This window comes from Sphaerodactylus townsendi, linkage group LG07 (assembly GCF_021028975.2).
Source record: "Sphaerodactylus townsendi isolate TG3544 linkage group LG07, MPM_Stown_v2.3, whole genome shotgun sequence".
Lineage (NCBI taxonomy): Eukaryota > Metazoa > Chordata > Lepidosauria > Squamata > Sphaerodactylidae > Sphaerodactylus > Sphaerodactylus townsendi.
The window spans coordinates 40809255-40827466 of NC_059431.1; the positions used below are offsets into that span (position 1 = coordinate 40809255).

At 49.0% G+C, this 18212-nt stretch overlaps 1 protein-coding gene across 1 annotated transcript in view; it reads right to left on the bottom strand.

Moving 5' to 3' along the window:
• The window catches only part of EDIL3 (EGF like repeats and discoidin domains 3), a 323251-nt gene that overhangs the window by 143435 nt on the left and 161604 nt on the right, over positions 1–18212 (bottom strand). Inside the window, exon 5 of the mRNA XM_048502911.1 lies at positions 5306–5419. Coding sequence (XP_048358868.1) covers positions 5306–5419 — 114 coding nt within the window. The remainder of the gene's footprint in view (positions 1–5305; positions 5420–18212) is intronic.

Sequence of the window (18212 nt, forward strand, 5' to 3'; positions counted from 1 at the left end):
ATTGAATTAATGAGGATCTGTTTAAAATCATCTGGATCCTAGTTTTACCCAGATCCCCAAAATAGAAAGGAAAACAACCGAGGAACAGTGCACAAGTCACCCAAACACTACTCATTTGTACTTTCCAGTTTTGGCTTTCATTTAACATTGACTGTCCAAACTATAAATGCTCTTGTATCAAACTATCATGTTTTATAATACACAAAATAATAATTTTGACCAAGCAGCAAGAAGAATCCTGACACACCAAATCAAGGATTGAGTTCTGGGTGAAGTGCACAGTATTTCCCACACCACAGACAAAACATAGAATCTTTCATTGCTCACAATCAGGAACAAACCCACTTAATGGCACAAGGGCAGCTAAACTACCTTGTTCTCCTGGATGCATTCATCAAAGTGCTTCTGTTCAAAAGTGTGCCAAAGGGGCTTGCAGGTTTACAAACAAAAAAAGGCCACCTTTTCAGCAACAAAGTATTCCTATCTATGTTAGCTTTGTCCAATACCAAAAAAACAAAACAAAACAGGGAGCTCAGAATTATAACCCCCTCCCCCTCCTTAACCTGCTGCTGATTCTGGAGTAAAAGGAGGCCAGAAATGAAGAAAGGCAGCCAGGCTCTCAGGTGCAGGACAAAAGAAACTGCTGTGTAAGGGGTGAAGGGGTGAGTGCGGATGCCTGACAAAGGGGCTTGCTGGTTTGCAAACAAAAAAGGACACCTTTTCAGCAACAGGCTATTCCTATCTATGGCGGATTCTGCATGGGCCAAAAACAGCGGTGTGAAAATGGTGTAAACCCTTTTACACCATTTTAAACCATTTTACACTGTTTTTACATTGTTTTCACACCACTGTTTTTGGCCCATGTGGAATCTGCCTATGTTAGCTCTGTTCAGTACCAAAAAAAGAAAAAGAAAAGAAATCTGGGAGCTCAGAATTATACATCCCCGCTGCCACTGCCACCCTCGCTGCCCACCTCCCCGATTTGCTGTGACTCTGGAGTAAAAGGAGGCCAGAATTGAAGAAAGGCAGCTGGGCTCTCAGGTGCAGGAGAAAAGAAACTTCTGTGTAAGGGGCAAAGAGGGGAGCGTGGAGGCACTACGCCTCCTACCTGGCAGGCCTGGTCTCCTGATCTACCACCCGCTCCACCTGCTTCCCAGTGCGGCCAAGACCGGGGGGGGGGTAGGGGCAGGGGCGCAGGGTGGCTGCACTATGGATGAATAGCTGCCTGCTGGGGCCGTAGTGTGCTTTGGGCCACTTGCCCAGGAGGAGCACCTTGGCTGGTGCATGGCCACTGCAGGCAGCATCTTTGCTGGGCCACAACTGCACTGCTAGAAGCATTGGGGGGGGGGTGATTTTGGCCCCCATTTGACTAATTTTTGTGCGCCCAGGGACATGTGACCCCATATGTCCCCATGTCCAGTATGCCCATGCTGTAATCAGTAATGGTTCATAATTCAACAGTTTTCAATTACACAATTATTATACATCTGGAGAAAGGGTTTAAAAATAAATAAATGTTTGCATTTTTATTTGCATGTGATCAAGAGGTATCAGATAGAATTTGATGGGAAGGCAACAGCAGTCAAGTTGTCAAACTTCTATTCAAGAAAATTTTAAAAAGTACTGGTTTTAAGAAGATCAAAATTAACTTTAAAGCAATACAAATGACAGGAAAGAACAAACAAGAAAGCAAATAAATGATAACAAAACTCCCTCATTCAAAATTCATCTAGGACCAAAAACTGAACTGTATGTCTGGAATCATGATACATGTTTTCTAATTCTCAGTACTACTGTTTTATGTATCTGGAGAATACTGTAACAAAAATCTAGGTATGAGGTAGGCGGAATCAGCAATTGGAGATTTACATAATTAGTGTGACAGCTTTCAATTACATAATTATTGTAAATATGTGCAGTGATGTAATTAAGACATAATTACATTGTTGTTACAATGTGGTAAAAACCCTTGTGAAAGAAAGCAAGACCTCTCTTATGTTGATATTATAGTTTGCAGGCATTGATATTATAGTTTGCAGGAATAATATTGTGATGTGTCTAGGAAGGAGCTAACATTTTAATATGAACTTGGCTTTAGCTAGCTGATGTTTATAGCTCACAAATGAATGTTAAAAGTCAAGAAAATTATGCCAGCATGCTTAGGAGAAATGTGGTTGTCTCCCTAAGCAAGGGTATTTCAGTGTTTTGCAATCAGTACAGACATTAAACCACCTGTCCACCATGTTATTTACACACCATAAAAATAACCTAAGAATTAAGCGTCGTTAAAGACATCATGGTAATGAAAGATTTTTTCCAAGGGACATTTTCTGTTACATCAAATAGATTATAAAGAGTCCATAAATATTAGTTTTAATGCCTCATAAAATGTTCAATAATATATGCATTTCCTCCATTTTTACTAAATGGCCATGGATAAGAGAAGAAACATGAGTGGGGGAAAGTAAAATTGTTACAGAGACGCTCTCATGACAGTGGTAAGTAGGAATGGTTCTTGAAGGACCTTATGAGTAAGGTGCACTTAGCATTTATACAGAGCTAGCAGTAAAGCCCATTGAATTGAGAAATACAGTGGGCACTATAAAAATTGGTGGGTTAAGGGCACTCACTGAGCAGGGCAACCCCTCCTGAGTTTCTTCCCCCTTGGCCCCCCATGTCAGCTGCATTTTCTCTCCCCCCCCCCCGTGCTATACCCTACTGTCCACCTGGCCCATCACTGTGTGCCCCATTGCCTTCCTTTTCTATCATCAGTATTCAACTCTGCTGTGTCCATCTCTGCAGAGAAGCTCAGGCAAAGAGCTTTGTGGCAGACACCCTACACCACTGTCATGCTTCACAGGACCTCACTTGGCAAGATGTGTTTCCTGCGTTGGTCGCTCCTGCCTGAGGCCTCCGCTTGATGCCTTGATGCTCTTCCTGACACATCAGTTTGGCAATGTGGGTTCAGGGTGCTAATCCTCCAGGACAGTGGGCTATGGGTAGGGGAATCAGTGGAGGCTAATAATCCCACATTGGGTCTGTTGCAGGCAGTGTTCATTCACCACCAAGGACTCACTTCCAGCCCAGCAACACACATGGCTTGACTGGAAGTGACTCCTGCATAGTGACTGGGTAGGAGTGCATCACTGCCACACATTCCAAGCTTAGGCAATTATATTTTAGGATTTTCAGTGTTCAGAGTCCTTCACAAATATTGTCTTGTACTCTCTACAACTGCCTTAAAATGTAGACTAGTATAATTATCTTTATATTGCAGGTTAAAATGGCTAAGGCTGCCTAGTGAGTTTGTGACAGATATGTGAACTGTAAAGCACCCAGATCACAACTCATTCTCTTTGCCAGTACATTTTTCAAGCTTGTCAAGGGCAGGAACAAAACCTATAAAACAGACAGCCTAATCTACAAGCTGCTGGGAGGTGGGGATGATGATACACCACTTCCACAGGGGGTTTTTCAGGTGGTGTGGGAAGGCAGCAGAAACAACCCCCATCCTGCCACTTCTCATCTCAATGTACCAGCTTCTTGTTTTATAACATTTATTATTTTGCCAAAACCAGTTTTGTGTTCGTGTTAATAAAAACTATACATTTCATCTTTTAATATTATAAAGCCCTGGTGCCTACGTTATTTTATTTCTGACAGAAGGAAAAGGATTTAGGAAAAGTTTCCTCAATGCAGACCTCTGCCTGATTCTGGTTGAGCTGTGTCATAGCTGAGCAACTGAAGAACATTTTACTTTTTATTATAAGTGCAAGGTGGGAAAGCACAAACTGAAGAAAAATAAAGTTAAATCATCCTTCATTCTGCTGCATCAATATAATAACAGATTAAGATGCTGCTCAGTCAAACCTTTAACTGACAGTTTGAACTTTTGAATGGAAAATCTCCTCAGGTCATTGGTAGGCAAAAGGAAGGTGCTTGGGTGTAATACACCCTGAGGCATAGCTGGGCTATACTGCGCCCAGTGAGCACTCTGTGTTCCACCCCCACCCCACCCCACCCCACCCCCACTGCGGCGCCCCCCCACACTTACCTTACTTTAGCTTGAAATTGCAGGCTGGAAAAAGCAGCCTGTGGGAACTACACTTCCCAGGAGACCTTGGGGGTTGCAAGGTCTCCTGGGAAGTGTAGTTCCCACCAGGTAATTTTTAGCCTCAAGTGAACAGGCTGCTTTTCCAGCCTGAACTTTCAGACTGAACTAAGGTAAGTGTGGGGGGCTGAGGGCACCGCAGGAGGCTGGGGGGGGGGGCGATTCCCCGCAGCATGCATTCTGTGTAATGCATGCCCCCACCCTCGGTAGCTCCGCCTCTGAATACAGCTGTAATGAAAGCTTGGGTGGAAGCTGATTACAGTTGGCTTCACCCTCAGGAATGCCCCAGCCCACTGCCCCTTGTGCCAGTATCCACTCAGACACAGGTTTAGCTCCATGGTGGCACCCACTTTTGGGTTTCATCACTGCAGAGCTGTGGGGCACCTGGACATCGACATCCCTGCCCTCTCCACTGGAAGGGGTGCCCCTTATGCTGGCAGATTCAGTCACCTTTTTATGAAACTACATTTTCCGATTATACAAATCAGAAGCACATCTTAAAAAATGCTGTGTGCTTTAATATAATTCCTTGAGCTTATATTTTCCATGGGGGAATTGTTTAGCTTTCAAATAATAAGAGATCTAGGAAGAAAGCAGCACTAAAAGTGATAGATATCAACTAGGGTTTTGTAGGGGGCATCTCTTTTTTGGTTGAACATCCTTATGTCCTAGCCAGTCCTCAGAGGAAGAACTATTAATATTTAACACACCCTGTTCAGGTACTCTTATAGCTGTCCACCTTCAGTAAGATGTGATTAGCTGTATGCTTCTGAACAATACAGAATTGGGGGGGGGGGTGTCTTCTTCTTAAATTAGCCAAGATTTTATCTTTTCAGTTCATTATTATTGGCACATACATAAAACTTCCTGCACACTTGGAGACAATAATATTCTACTTTTAAAACTGTTTCACAACTTATTTTTTAACAGACAAAAGCTTGGCATTTAAGCTTGGCAAACATAATGTTTATCACCTTCTTTTAAATATTTAATCTCTAAGGCTGATTCCGCATGGGCCAAAAACAGTGGTGTGAAAACAGTGTGAAAATGGTATAAAAGGGTTTAAAACAGTGTAAAAGGGTTTATACCATTTTCACACTGTTTTCACACTGCTGTTTTTGGCCCATGCGGAATCAGCCTTAGTGAACCTTCAAAAGCCTCACATAACTAGCATACTGTAGTAAGTATACTTACTATGTTGGCAGTTCCTTCCCATAAATTCACCTGGGCACTCACAGGAATAATTAGCTACAAGATCTGTACAAATTCCACCATTCTTGCAAGGTTCGGCTTCACATTCATTCACATCTGCATGGAATGACCAAGGAAAGTGTTACACAAAATTATGAAAATGCACTTTCAGAATAAGAAGCAGGACAATTTGCAACATTTTCAGCGAAGCATGCATTAGATCAAAAGCAGTTGAACAATGATGAAACCCTCCAACCCCACCCCCTCAATTACGTATCAAACAGTGATATAAGATATATAAGGTGAAATATATAAGTTGAAATATAACCCATCAGGCATTTTAAAAGCACCTTTGGTTTTATTGAAAAGCTGGGCATGAGTGGAACTCCTCCCATTTAAATGATGAAACAAAATTAGATGACATATTGGGAGCTTCATGATTGGATCATCTGTGCAAAAGCAGCTGGTAATGGAAGAAGGACATAAACTGGATCATGAAAATGATGCTAGAAGAAGTGCTAGACATTAACCCTTTCTCACATTCAATTTTTTCCAGTTTTAATTGTTCCTCTGTGAAGGAAAAACAGGTTTTATTTTTCCCCGTAGAACAAACAGCAGTTTTGCAGTACAGAGGAATTTAATTTAAAGAATGCCACCAGAGTAAACATTCACTGGTTCCTTGGCATCAACTAGTTTGGTTTTTGAAAAAACTCTAGCTAGCTCATATTCATAAGGAACAAAATCTATGTGATTTTGACTAGGGTTATCAACAATTTGGGGCGGGGGGAATGGTCATGTAATAGAATCTTCATGAGTCAAAATGGGCATCTTTTTATGGTATATAACATCACCAGGCAAAATAATATATCATTAAGCATCTCTTAAGGAGGCAAGGATTTTTTAAAATCTAGATTGTCAGCAACTCTATTTTATAGGGGGGGGGGTTTCCTAAGCCCTAAGTGGGGTTTAACACAATTAAAGGAAATTCAAGGACTTTGTTATGTTCTGTGGTATCAGTTAGAGCGTCAGAATGGTATAGTAGTAAAAAGTGGGATTCTCCAAGCTGGAGAACTGGATTTGATTCTCAACTCCTCCACATAAAGCCTGCTGTGGGGCCTTGGGCCTGTGACAGTTCTCTCGGAACTCTCTCAGCCCACCTCTGAACCTCTTCAGCCTTGAAAACCCTCTGGGGTCTCTATGGGTCAGCTCACACACACATATCTGTTGGTGGTTTCGGTCATAATGGCCAATGTTTAAATAATGGCCAATGTTTAAATCACAGTTTAAATCATAGTTTACTTTTTATTACATATATTAAAAAGGAGAAGAGAGATGTGAGATTGTGTGGGTATTTAATATGCATTCATTTTCACCAACAGAAAATGGTTCCATTACTGTCCTGTCCTCCAGAAAGTATGAAGTAAATTGCCCTATATGCAGCTTTGAACCATATAACACTGAGACCCTTTCCGCACGGGCCGTATGCAGCGCCCTAGGGATGGCAAAAACGCCAACTCTAGGGAGCTGTTCACATGGAGGGCACAGCTGCTTCGCAGCCACACCACCCTTGCTCCTCCCCAGCGGCACAAAGCCGCCATTTCCCCACTTCGCTCCCCAAGCGAGGTTTTTGGAAAATGGTGGCTTCCAGACACTGCCGTGTGAACTGGAAGGTGCCATCCCCCCCTTTCCCAATCGACTTACCTTCCCTGCGACTTTCCGGCGCGTCGCCGAGGTGTGGGGACATGCCCCCCTGCATGTCCCCTGGCCTCGGCGACACGCCGGATGGTCACAGGGAAGATATGTCGATCGGGTGACGGCACTCCGCGGTGCCATCTTCCCTGTTGTTACCGAGACCGTTCGTGTGAACTGTCCCGGAAGGGTTGGGTTGGCGTCATGTACGCCGATCCAACCCCCAGCGTGGCCGTGCGGAAGTGGCCTGAAAATGGAATTTGCCCCTCAATGATGCCCGTGAATCATTTATTAGTTGAAAATTAAAATTTTCTAAAAGATATAAACAGAGTTAATCTCCTTAATTGTATTTTGTACACACAGGGATAAAAATGTTAGTGATTCCATTAACTTATTTGGAGTGTAATTTCACACTTTAAAAGTATGCCTTCAGGGCAACAATTTCCATCATCATCTCCTGGAACCTTGTTACTATAATTGATTGTTTATGCATCAAGCAATTTGACAATTGTTTTAATGTTGTGGAAGAAAGTCACATTAAAGAGACAGAACACAAATATACCAATCTTAAATGTATTTCAAATTCATAGGAACATTTAATACTTCAAAACAGAATCAAGATGTAGTCTAGGTAAACACAGATTTACTGTAGACAGAGGCCGAATTCCCATTGAAAATTTAATCTAGATACAACCAAGTTTCAAAAGAATCAGCACCTTTTCATCCAGGTTCCAACATCCTCACTGCAGCATGTTTCTAGTGAAGACATCTAGCCCTGCCCCTTGCGGGGGGGGGGGAGTGCCTGCTGTCAGAGGTGCAATTGTTAAGCTAGCAGCACCAAAATTTCAGAGTATCTTTAGGAGACCCTCCTGATGATACCACCCAGGTTTGGTGAAGTTTGGTTCATGGGGGCCAAAGTTATGGACCCTCAAATGTGTAGCTCCCATCTTTTTTTAGCTCCCATTGGAAACAATGGGGAATGGGGGCACCCCCTTTGGGAGTCTACAGCTTTGGATCCCCTGGACCAAACTTCACAAAATCTGGGTGGTATCTGTAGGATACTCTCCTGATTATAACACCCAGGTTTGGTGAAGTTTGTTTCATGGGGGCCAAGTTATGGACCCTCAATCTCCTATTAGTTCCCATTGGAGTGTTTTTTTCTAAAAAGGTGCTTATACAAGAAGAAAATTCCATGATAAGGGGGGAAGGAGCAACAGAAATGGAACTGATCTGTGTTCCACGGTTCAGCTGTGAGGAGATCTTGAGGGAACCTGGATATTTAGGGTGACTATCCCAGGATTAATCGCCAGTGAGTAAATCACCAGATAGTATCCATCACTAGCCAGCCTAATAGAGTGCCATCCTGGCAACATTTGTCAAGTTTTGGAATTATGGAAAAATAGACACTGCTACCTAAATTCACAAGGATATTTCTCCATCAGTGTATCAGCAAAAGTTCATTCTCTATCACCAAAAAGCTCACTAGTTTGAATCTAATGGTTGGTCAGTGTAAGATGTTTGCGTATGAGGACTTTTGAGTGTTCAGCTTCCTCCCAGTAGTTCCTTCCAAATCAAGGATTACTCTTTCTTCAGCAGGAGCACAATATGGCCCTTTCTGCATGGGCCATATACGGCGCCCTGGCGATGGCAAAAATGCTGTCCCCAGGGAGCCGTTCGCACAGGCAGCGCTGCTAAAATGCAGCAGCGCCGACCTGACTCCCCTCCACAACCCCCAGGGTGGCGTCAGGCAAACGGCACTGCCGGGAACACGCTGTTTTCCCCATCTCTCTCCCACTCACCTGGTCGCCTTTGTCGCTCTACTGAGACTGCTGAGACCCTCCCTCGCTGTCCTCCGACCCCTGGAGGTCGGAGGGTAGCGTATGGTCAGAGGGAGTCCAGCAGGGCGACTAATGGGCTACACGTACGGTGGAGTGGGGATGGGGAAGAGGCGTTCCCATGTAGAGTCCGCCTCGCAAGCGCTGTTCTTCTGTGGGGCCGCCAGACGCCTCCTGTGGCGAACGTGGCCCCCACCCTCCACCGGCAGGAATTCCCTGCTAGTAAGGACGCCTCCTTCTCGCGAAAGTGCGGAAAGGGCCTATGTCTGTGTAGTCTTCACCAAACATTGATAGGGAGCTACTGGCAGGACATTCTTTGGGGGCAGGGATGGTTGATGATACCTTTGGTGTAGAATTTTTTGAAGTCACAAAGCTTATGTTACTTGATCATCCACCCCGACTTAGTAAGGGAGCTGGCATGGTGAGTAAAATTATCTGGTTGCTGTTTCCACATGTGGGGCTATAAAAGTCTCGAGTTGCAGCTGAATCTAACACTAGTTAGATCTAACCTTGGATCAGGAGGTAACCTGGTGTGCATCCCCCTCCCCAGGCCTTCTTTATCACTTCTTCTGCTTTTATCTACCTGGCAAATGTAAGGACCCCTACAAGGGCTTATTCAATTTCTCTTGGCCACCTATTGCTTTTTTCCATGTGAACTGAACATAGAACAGCCAAGACCACTTTCATATAACCACTGGAGGACAAGGAGCAAATCAAGGACACCAAACACCAGGATCCCAAAACAGATCCCTTTCAGTAAAGGAGCAATTGTTTAAAATGAGCATTTTAAGTACTGTAGTTCTAAGACTGAATTTCAGTGATATTTATTTCTCATATGCCATTGTGATTTCATTTAAAACATTTTTGCTGCCTTTCTACCAATCTTAGGGTTCTCAAGGCAGTGAACCATGAAAATCACTAAAACAAGCATTTAGAAGTAAATATTATAACTATTAAAACAGCAATAAAACACTATCACACACATAAACAGGAAAGAGGTTCAGTGAGAACTGCCAAACAAAATAGGTAAGTCTATACCTGCTGTTGGCAAACAATGATTAAGGGAGACAGATGGATCTCACTAATAAATAATGTTTGCGCCACAATCAAGAAGACCCTTTCTTGGGTTGCCATTCATGTAGCTCCAGATGGCAAATGTATTCTAAATAATAGGCCCTGAAGATGACCACAGTGATCGAAAAGTTGAAACAAGAGTAATTGGGCCATTAGGACTCTGTTCACAAAATAAGATGCACCTGAATAACCAGGGGCAGCCATTGCTGCCGTGGTGAGCAACGCAGCAAGATAAGGGGCATGCATGGCCTGGTGGCAAGCTGCAGAACCGGGTGCAATGATTGGCTCCCCCCGAAAGCAAGTGCGCGAGGTTTCCTGGGCATATCTAGACGCTTTCCTCAGTCCGCGCTCTTCCCGGCGGCGAGAACCACAGTAAGGTATGGACATCGTAGGTTACGCCTCGCGTAAGGGGCCTGGAAGGAGACTGGCCTTTCTTTCCCCTTTCCTTCTTAGCTGATTTTCCTTCTTCCTCTGGCCTCCTCGCTTCTCTCGTTTCAACCTTTTCTTTCCTTTCACCTCTTCTGGGCCGGTCTCGCAGCCTCCATGGGGCCGGTAAGGCGACCAAGAGCAGGGAGCCTGCTGCAGAGGCGGGCGGAAAGCCATTGGGCAGAGCTGCTCTGCTGAACAGGCTGTCCGGGCTCCAGATCGGGCCCTCTGGATCGCCGGACGCATCGTCCCGGTTGTTAAGCGATCGGAGCAGCGCGGCGAGGGCGGTCGCTGGCTTCTGGCCATGCCTCCCATCGGCAGGGGACGCTCGCCGGTCAGCATGGCGGGACAGTCTCCTTAGGAGGGGTCTCCCCGCGTTGTCCCGGGGTGCCGGGCTCCAGCATCTTCCGCCCTAACATGTCGGACTCATATGGGCACCGGATCCTGCCTTGTCCGCAACCTGGCGGACACCCTGTTGCAGGCATCTTTCTACAAGTCCTCGCTGGAGCTGACTGGCGAAGCCGAGCCCCACCTCGGGGTCAGGGGCTCCCGAGCTCACCAAGGCCATGTGGCCGGCGCGGCGCCGGTGGGGCTCTGCCTCGAGCGGAGCAGCTGGATGAGCTGCACCTTTCGCCACCGGTTAGCTGGTCCACATCGGGTGGGATCGTCCGGCCGGCCCCTCGGGCGCCGAGGGCAGGAGGAGCAAGCGGTCAGTCAGCTGGCGTGCCTCGCTCCTCCAGGTGGGCGCATCCCCCAGCTCTTCGTCAGCCGGGTGTGAGTCTAGCCTGAGGATGATGACGCGCAGGCTACTGGGGAATTTTGGGTGCGGGGAGAGGGTGCCTGCTCTCCCACCGCGGCTTGCAAAGCGCAGGCGTTTCGGGCGCGGCGGCGCCATCCCCCGGCCCGCCTCAGGATCGAGACCGCAGGGTAACTCGGCCTCGGTCCCACCTCCCCAGGAAGTCTCCGGAGCGGGCGCTTGGATGGGTATTACGTGGGAGATCTTTAAGTTCCCAAGGCGGGAGGGGAGTTGCCAGTTTGTCGAATGCATGGAAGCGCCTGACAAAAAACGAAGGACCCGCAGCATGCCGAAGCGGGAATTTTTCCTAACTGGCTGCAGGGCTTCACCAATTCTGGCTCCTCATCGGGCAGCGATCTCCCCTGCGGGTTCGGCGCATCTGGCAGCGCCCGCCATGGCCCGCGTGCTGCGTGGCTCGGGCGCCGGCTAGAAATCCGCGGGCCATCGCCACTTATGACGAGGCCATCCGCAGAGAACGCTTCGCAGACAAGTGCTCCTTCCGCTGGGGACCCCATCCACCACCAAACCTGGATGGTCGTGGGTCCAGCCCGCCATGGGAGTGGGCGGGCGGATCCTCCTGTTCTTACAAAACCTCGGGCAGAGCTCTACCCGGGGCTGGTGGGGGCCAAGGTTGTGTTGGGAATTCAACAGCATGCTTGCCAGCTGCAAAATGTAGATTTGAGCACTCTTGCTCCTTTTGTTCCGGCAGCCACAGCAGGATCAGCTGTCCTAAGCCAGCGGGACGCCTCCTCCCTTTCTCGGGTGGGTCTGCCGCCTCGGGCGCTCGGCCCTCCCACAAAGATGCCGTGGTTGTGGCCAGGGCAGTGCTCCCGCCCAAGAAACACCTGAGATGCTTGCTCAGCTGCAGTCTCTGGCTCCTACACCCGCTCAAGTGGGGTGCTGTTGGAGTGGCTGAAGCTTTATCCAGACAGGGAAGGGCTGCTGCCTGCTGGGGGATGGTTTCTCTCTCTGGCTTCCGCATCCCACAAGCAACAAGGCCTCCAAGGAGGGCTTACCAGCCAGCAATCTAAAAAATCTGTCCTCACATCTCCCTGGAGTGGTGGCTGATAAGCCTTCCAACAAGGAAATCCAGGCCGGCCGCATTGCTGGCCCTTTCAGTCACCCTCCTCTCCCCAACGTCCTCAGGGTCTCCCCAACTGGCGGCCGTGCCTAAGAAAGTCCCCGCTGGGAGTTTCACTTAACCAACACCTCCTACTCCCCAGGGCGACACTTTCGTGAATCATTCTACTGACCCAGAGGTTTGTTCCTCGATCCCCTGCATCTGCAGTATGGTCCTCGGGGCATCCCTAGCAAAGGTGTGACATTCAGTCCGCCTCCGCTCCCCTGCCCATTTCCCTCCCCCCCTTTGACTTCGGGAGCTGCTAAGCACTCCACTTCCAAGGCAATTGGTATGTGGACAAGGCCATGCCCATGGGCTGCTCCTTTGCCCGCGCCACTTTTGAGACTCTCTGCCAGCACTTCTTCTTGAATGGGCTTTCTCAGGCAGCTGGGTGTTCCTCCGGGTCTGGTGACCCATTACCTTGATGATTTCTTTTTTTTGTTTATCGGCAGGCAGGGCAATCTGGAGTGTGAGCTTGGCCCTTTCAGGCTTTCCAGTGGGTCCTGGCCGCCGTGCTGGGGGGGGTCCCCTTGGTCCCAACAACAAAACGGGAGGGGCCCGCCACTGCCCCTTCAGCTACCTGGGTATTCACCTGGGACACGGGGTCCCAGGCACGCCGCCACTCCCCGCCCGAGCCAAGCTTGCCAGCCCTTCCAGCCCTGCTCCAGTCCGCTCTCTTCCTCCTCCTCAAAATGCAGGGTGCGCCTGGTCCAGTCCTTACTCGGGCCACCTCAATTTTGCTTTGCAGGGTGGTGGCTCCTGGCAGGGCTTTCTTGCTCCTGGCCCGTTGGCGAGGGCCTTGTCGGGCTGCAAGTCCCTGACCATCACATCAGGGTCTCCCCGGGCATGGTGAAAGAAGACCTACAGGTCTGCTGTCCCTTCATCCCAAAACTTCAACGGGCATCTCTCTGTGGCAATCAGCTTTGGAACCTGGCCTGGAGCCGCAGGTGCACTCTGGATGCCTCTGGGGCTTTTTTGTATTTCGTGTGTGTTCTTCCAGGGTCAGTGGGTTTAGGGCCTTGGCCCCCAGGAGTGGCACGCGCAGGGCATCACCAGGGATCTCAATTTTCTGGAGCTGTTCCCCATCCTGGTGGCGGTGCACATACTTGGCAATGCACTCCTGGCTTAAACAAACGGGTGCTTTCTGGTGCGACAACCAGGCAGTGGTGCGCGTGGTGTATTGACAGTCGAAAGCAAATCGCTCCGGTCATGCGCCTGGTTTCCAGTAATTTGGTTCTTACCTGCCCTCTACTCCTATAACATCTCTTTCAAAGCTGCTTTCGCCCAGGTTTGCAGAATGAGATTGCTGCTGATGCTTTAATATCTCGCCAGCAGGTGGGATCAAGCTTCCGGCGCCTGGCCTTCGGGCGGAGCCGTGCCCCGGCGACAGTGCCGGGCGTCCCTCTGGAGCCTTGGCAACGAAGATGTCATCACACAGGTGCTTTTGAACTCGCTAGCACCGCCACGTGCAGGTAATACTGACGGAGCCGTGCAGGCGATTTCCTGAGCTTCACAAGGCCCTCCGGCCTGCCGGCCCGCGTGGGTGGACACTGGCCTCCTCCTCGAGCATTTGGTCCGGCTCCATGGGCAGGGGATGCACCCGCCAAGCACCATGGGGGCGTGCACTTCCCATGGGCACGCTTTCTACCGTAAGGTTTCCGGCCTTCCTGACGCGTCACCAAGGCTTTTGTAGTCCGCCGCCTAGTGGCTGGGTGGCGGCGGTGGGCACCTGTGACAGAGGGATCCTCAGGTAATCCAGTCACCAAGGAAGTGTTGAGGGCGGTCACTGGGGTACTAGGGCAGGTGTAAGCGCCAAGCTGCCATGAGCGCTTTGCTTTTCGGCCACGCCTTCCACCTGGTACACCACGTAGCTTTCAGTTTGTGCCTGGGGGAACTGGTCGCCTTCTACCAGGGGATCGACCTTTCCAGCAATCAAGGCTGCAAAGGGAACACCTCGCCCCGTCGGGGACATGGTCTACGCTATTGGCATAACGTATTCAAAAACCGGCCTCAAGAGGGCCGCTGGGCTTGGGTCACTATGCTCGCCCTACCGGGCGACGCCACCTGCCCCCCTCCCCCCCTTATTGAGTGGTTAAGGCACAGGCCTCGGGTGGGTGGCATGCTCTTGCAGTGCACGCAGGATGGGTCCCCCCTCACCAGGTTCCAAATGCTGGCGGTGTTCAGGGGCATGCTTGCTCTGGGCTTGGCCACCGCCGCCGCGGAGTTCGGCCTGCACTCGCTCAGAGAATAGGGTCGCCGCCAACGGCCGCTGCAGCAGAAGGCAGGGCCCTCGGAGGATATCCTCGCAGTTTGGGCAGGTGGCGGTCAGCCTTTCGGGCCCTCAGCATATCTCGCCTTACACACACCTGACTTGTTGATTTCTCTCCTCAGTGCCTCCCTCCAGGGGACGCCGTAGACCGTCTATCGGGTGGTGTGGGTCGTGGGGCACAGCCCTTGTCGACAGAGTCGGGGACTCACTTCGCAAGTCCTGCAATGGGGCCTGCATCTCGGACTCGCTTATTGGCGCACATAAGAATTTCCTGATGGGGCAGGGGCACATGCTTTGGCATGAGCTAGAGCCCAAGGTCATTGAATCACATTTTCTAGCTGGCTACACCGACCTCCTGGGTCATCCACCTTGGGGAGGAAGATCTCCTGCCAGGCTCTGGCCTTGACTCCAGTGCTTTATGCGGTGGCCGGCCACGCCTTGCAGCCTTTGCCAGGCACCGCCTAATATGACCTTTGGTTTGTCTCGAGATGGTGCAGCTGGGCCCATTGGAGTGGGAGCGGTGGGATCCCTCTGCAGTGGCCAGGGGCCTGCAGAAAAAAGCCAACAAGGCGGGCTGCCAAGGTGGTGCTTTCCCTCGGGGAGCCGTGGCAAGGAACACCGAAATCACCCGGGACGCCATGGACCTTTTTTCAGCCGGATGGCGGCCGCCTGTCCCAATGGGCATGGACTTGTGGTTTGGGGCCAGTTCAGTTTACCTCCCTTCAGCCGGGTGGTTAAGATAGAGACAGGCTCAGGCCTGAGGAGTTTGGGCGGTGAGCTGCAAGGGGTGGGCAGCTTCCGTGGCGGGTTTGGCAACGGGTGTCAGCATATCTGGGGAGAGAGAACGGCCTTCCAAGGCTGGGGCTCCTAGGCCGTTGGCCCCCCTATGAGGGCTGGGGTGGGCGTGGGCAGGGTTGGCAGGTCGGGCAGGCCGGGCCGGTCTGCCCGGCCACCCCAGGGAGTGGGGTTGGGCTGGGCCGTTAGGGCGGCCATGGGCTTCAATCCAGTGCCCCACACCCCCTAGCAAGCACGGGAGGAAGACGGGCTGGGGGCGGCTGCCTTGGGGCTCAGCCGGGTGCCCGCCTCCTCAGCAGGGCGGGCGTGGAAGCATTCAGGAGCATGATCTCTGGGCTTCCTTCCACCAGTTTTATCCATTGGGATGTGATGCATCCGGGCTTGTCACCAGCAGCTCTGATGTATATAATTTTACATGTTTGTTGTTTAATAAACGGGTCATGCCCATTCCTTCCAGCCTGTCGCTAGGTACTTATTGAGCTAGGGAGTCTCACCATCTACACAGTGCAAATAAGATGCAACCTGAATAACCAGAGGCCATTGCTGTGGTGAGCAACGCAGCAAGATAAGGCATGCATGGCCTGCCAGGCACAGAACCGGGTGTGAATGGATTGCCCCCCCTAAAAAGGCGGAGGAGCCTGGTATTCAGACGCTTCCCCTGTCCTGCCTTCCCAAGTAAGAGAACAGCAGCATGGCCCACCCACCCTCCCCTGTAATTTAGGGTTGAAGGGATTTTTGGGTCCCACTTGCCCAGGTCCCATGTGGTTTGCAACGGTATGTCGCACATCTGGGGAGAGAACCAGCCCTTCCAAGGTTGGGGCTCCCAGGCTTGGCGCCCCATGAGGGCTGGGCGGCAGGCTGGCAGGTCAGGGCAGGTCGTCTCACACCCCAGGGAGTGGTTGGGGTCACACACATGGCTTAGCCGGTGCCCCACACCCCCTAGCAGCACACGGAGACGGCTGGGGTTGCCTTGGGGCTCAGTCGCAGTTCACTTCAGCAGTGCTGGAAGGGACATTCAGGAGTATGATCTCTGGGCTTCCCTTCCCGCCAGTTTCCCATTCATTGGGATGTGATGTGTAAAGTAACCCGCTTGTCAGCCCAGCCTGGGATGTATATAGTTCTTGTTTATATGTTTGTTGTTTAATAAACGGGCTGCGGCCCATTCCTTTCCAGCCTGTCGTTGTGGTGTACTTATTGAGCGAGGGAGTCTCACCATCTACAGCAAGTATCTTTTATGAATGGACATTATGCAGATATTGTGCTTTACCCATTACAATCATATTTTAAAGTGTATGCATTAAAAAAAGGTTACCAATATTTTACACTGGCATTGCTAAAGTAGCCTTATTTTACTCTCAAGCAAAAATATACATATATCTAAATCTGACCGAGTGCAACTTTGTCCCTCCTCCACCACTTGTGTTTGATACAGAGCCGTAGCGAGGGGAAACTGTGCCCGAGGCACGTGTGCTCCACACGCCCCGCCACACCCCTGACCATCCCACCACATTCCTGCACTGGCGTGTGCCCAGTACATTGTGCGCCCCCCATTCCCTTGGTGCTACGCCACTGGCTTGAAAACATACCAATATCTTCTCAGGCAGATTTTTTTTAAAAAAATTCAGCACTGGGGCCAAAAAAGTTTCTTACGCCTGAGAATTTTGTATCTACTGATGCTTCCAGGTAGTCACTGGTGTCCCATGTGCTCTTTTCAGTAAGTTATTTCATGTTTAGCCTGTGCTTTTTTCAGCAGTGCTATTTTGAAAATTTACTATGCAGCAAATTTAAAGGCAAGAGGGAACAGAATGTACAAAGTAGCAGACTCATTTCTTGAAACAGAGTAAAGTAACTATTCCATGAGCACATTGCTGATATTTTTAAATTAAACTCTGAAAACTGTTTGACAGTTGATGAATTATGCACAAACTGCCCTTGTCAAGTACTAGACAGACTCAGGACAGAATACATTAGCAGGTTTGACTTAATACTGTGGATAAACTGAATTCTGATAAGATTTTTAAAAAGATATTATCCTTTGGCAAATATCAGTTCAAATCGTTCTTTGTGTAATGGATGCTTAACTACATATAAGCTTTTCAGACCAGTAAAACTCTCTGACCAGTATTATAAATAAGAGGAAATTAAATATATTCAAATCAGAAGGATGACCCCAGTGGGCCATTCTTTGTACATAAGACCAAACATATAAAATCCTCATTCTGAAAACATTTACATTACACAGCTGCCAACAGAAAGTGATCTCAATTATCTATAGCCTAATTCCTAAACAATAATAAAGTGGCAGCTTTGAGCTATGATAGCGAAATGGAACTTCCATGTTCAGAGGCAACATGTTCAGAAAGATGCAACTCTGCCAGATTAGCACAGCAAAAGTTGCATTGCGTTTTTAAGAGCTTGCCAGTTAACTCATATTTCAAACCCAGTCTATTCTTCATGTAATTAATGTCTGAAGCAGCTTCCGTATGGCATCTGTCCACTGCAATTTCTGTGATGTCAGAGTTCATATAGTATGAGGGAAAGCATCATGCAGCAACTATTTCAACTGGCCTTCATAGAATTGGTGTGAAATGTAATCTACACTTAAAGCCTTGTGCAACACACACACACCGCCCAACAGTACAGGAGGGAAGGCTGAGGGCTCAACTGATAGCTGCTGATAGCCCAGGCACACCCCACTCACATGCACTCACAAGCTCTCTAGGCAAATCCTGTCAGGAAATGTACACTGCCACCTTATTGAGGAAAAATGGAACTCCAGGAGGCTTTTGAACAGTAAAACAAACAAGAATTTATTTACAGGATTCTTCTCAATTTGATGGTACAGAGAGGTTTTACACTTTTCTTTTTTATTAGGCAGAGAATACTTAGATGTTATATTCAGTTCA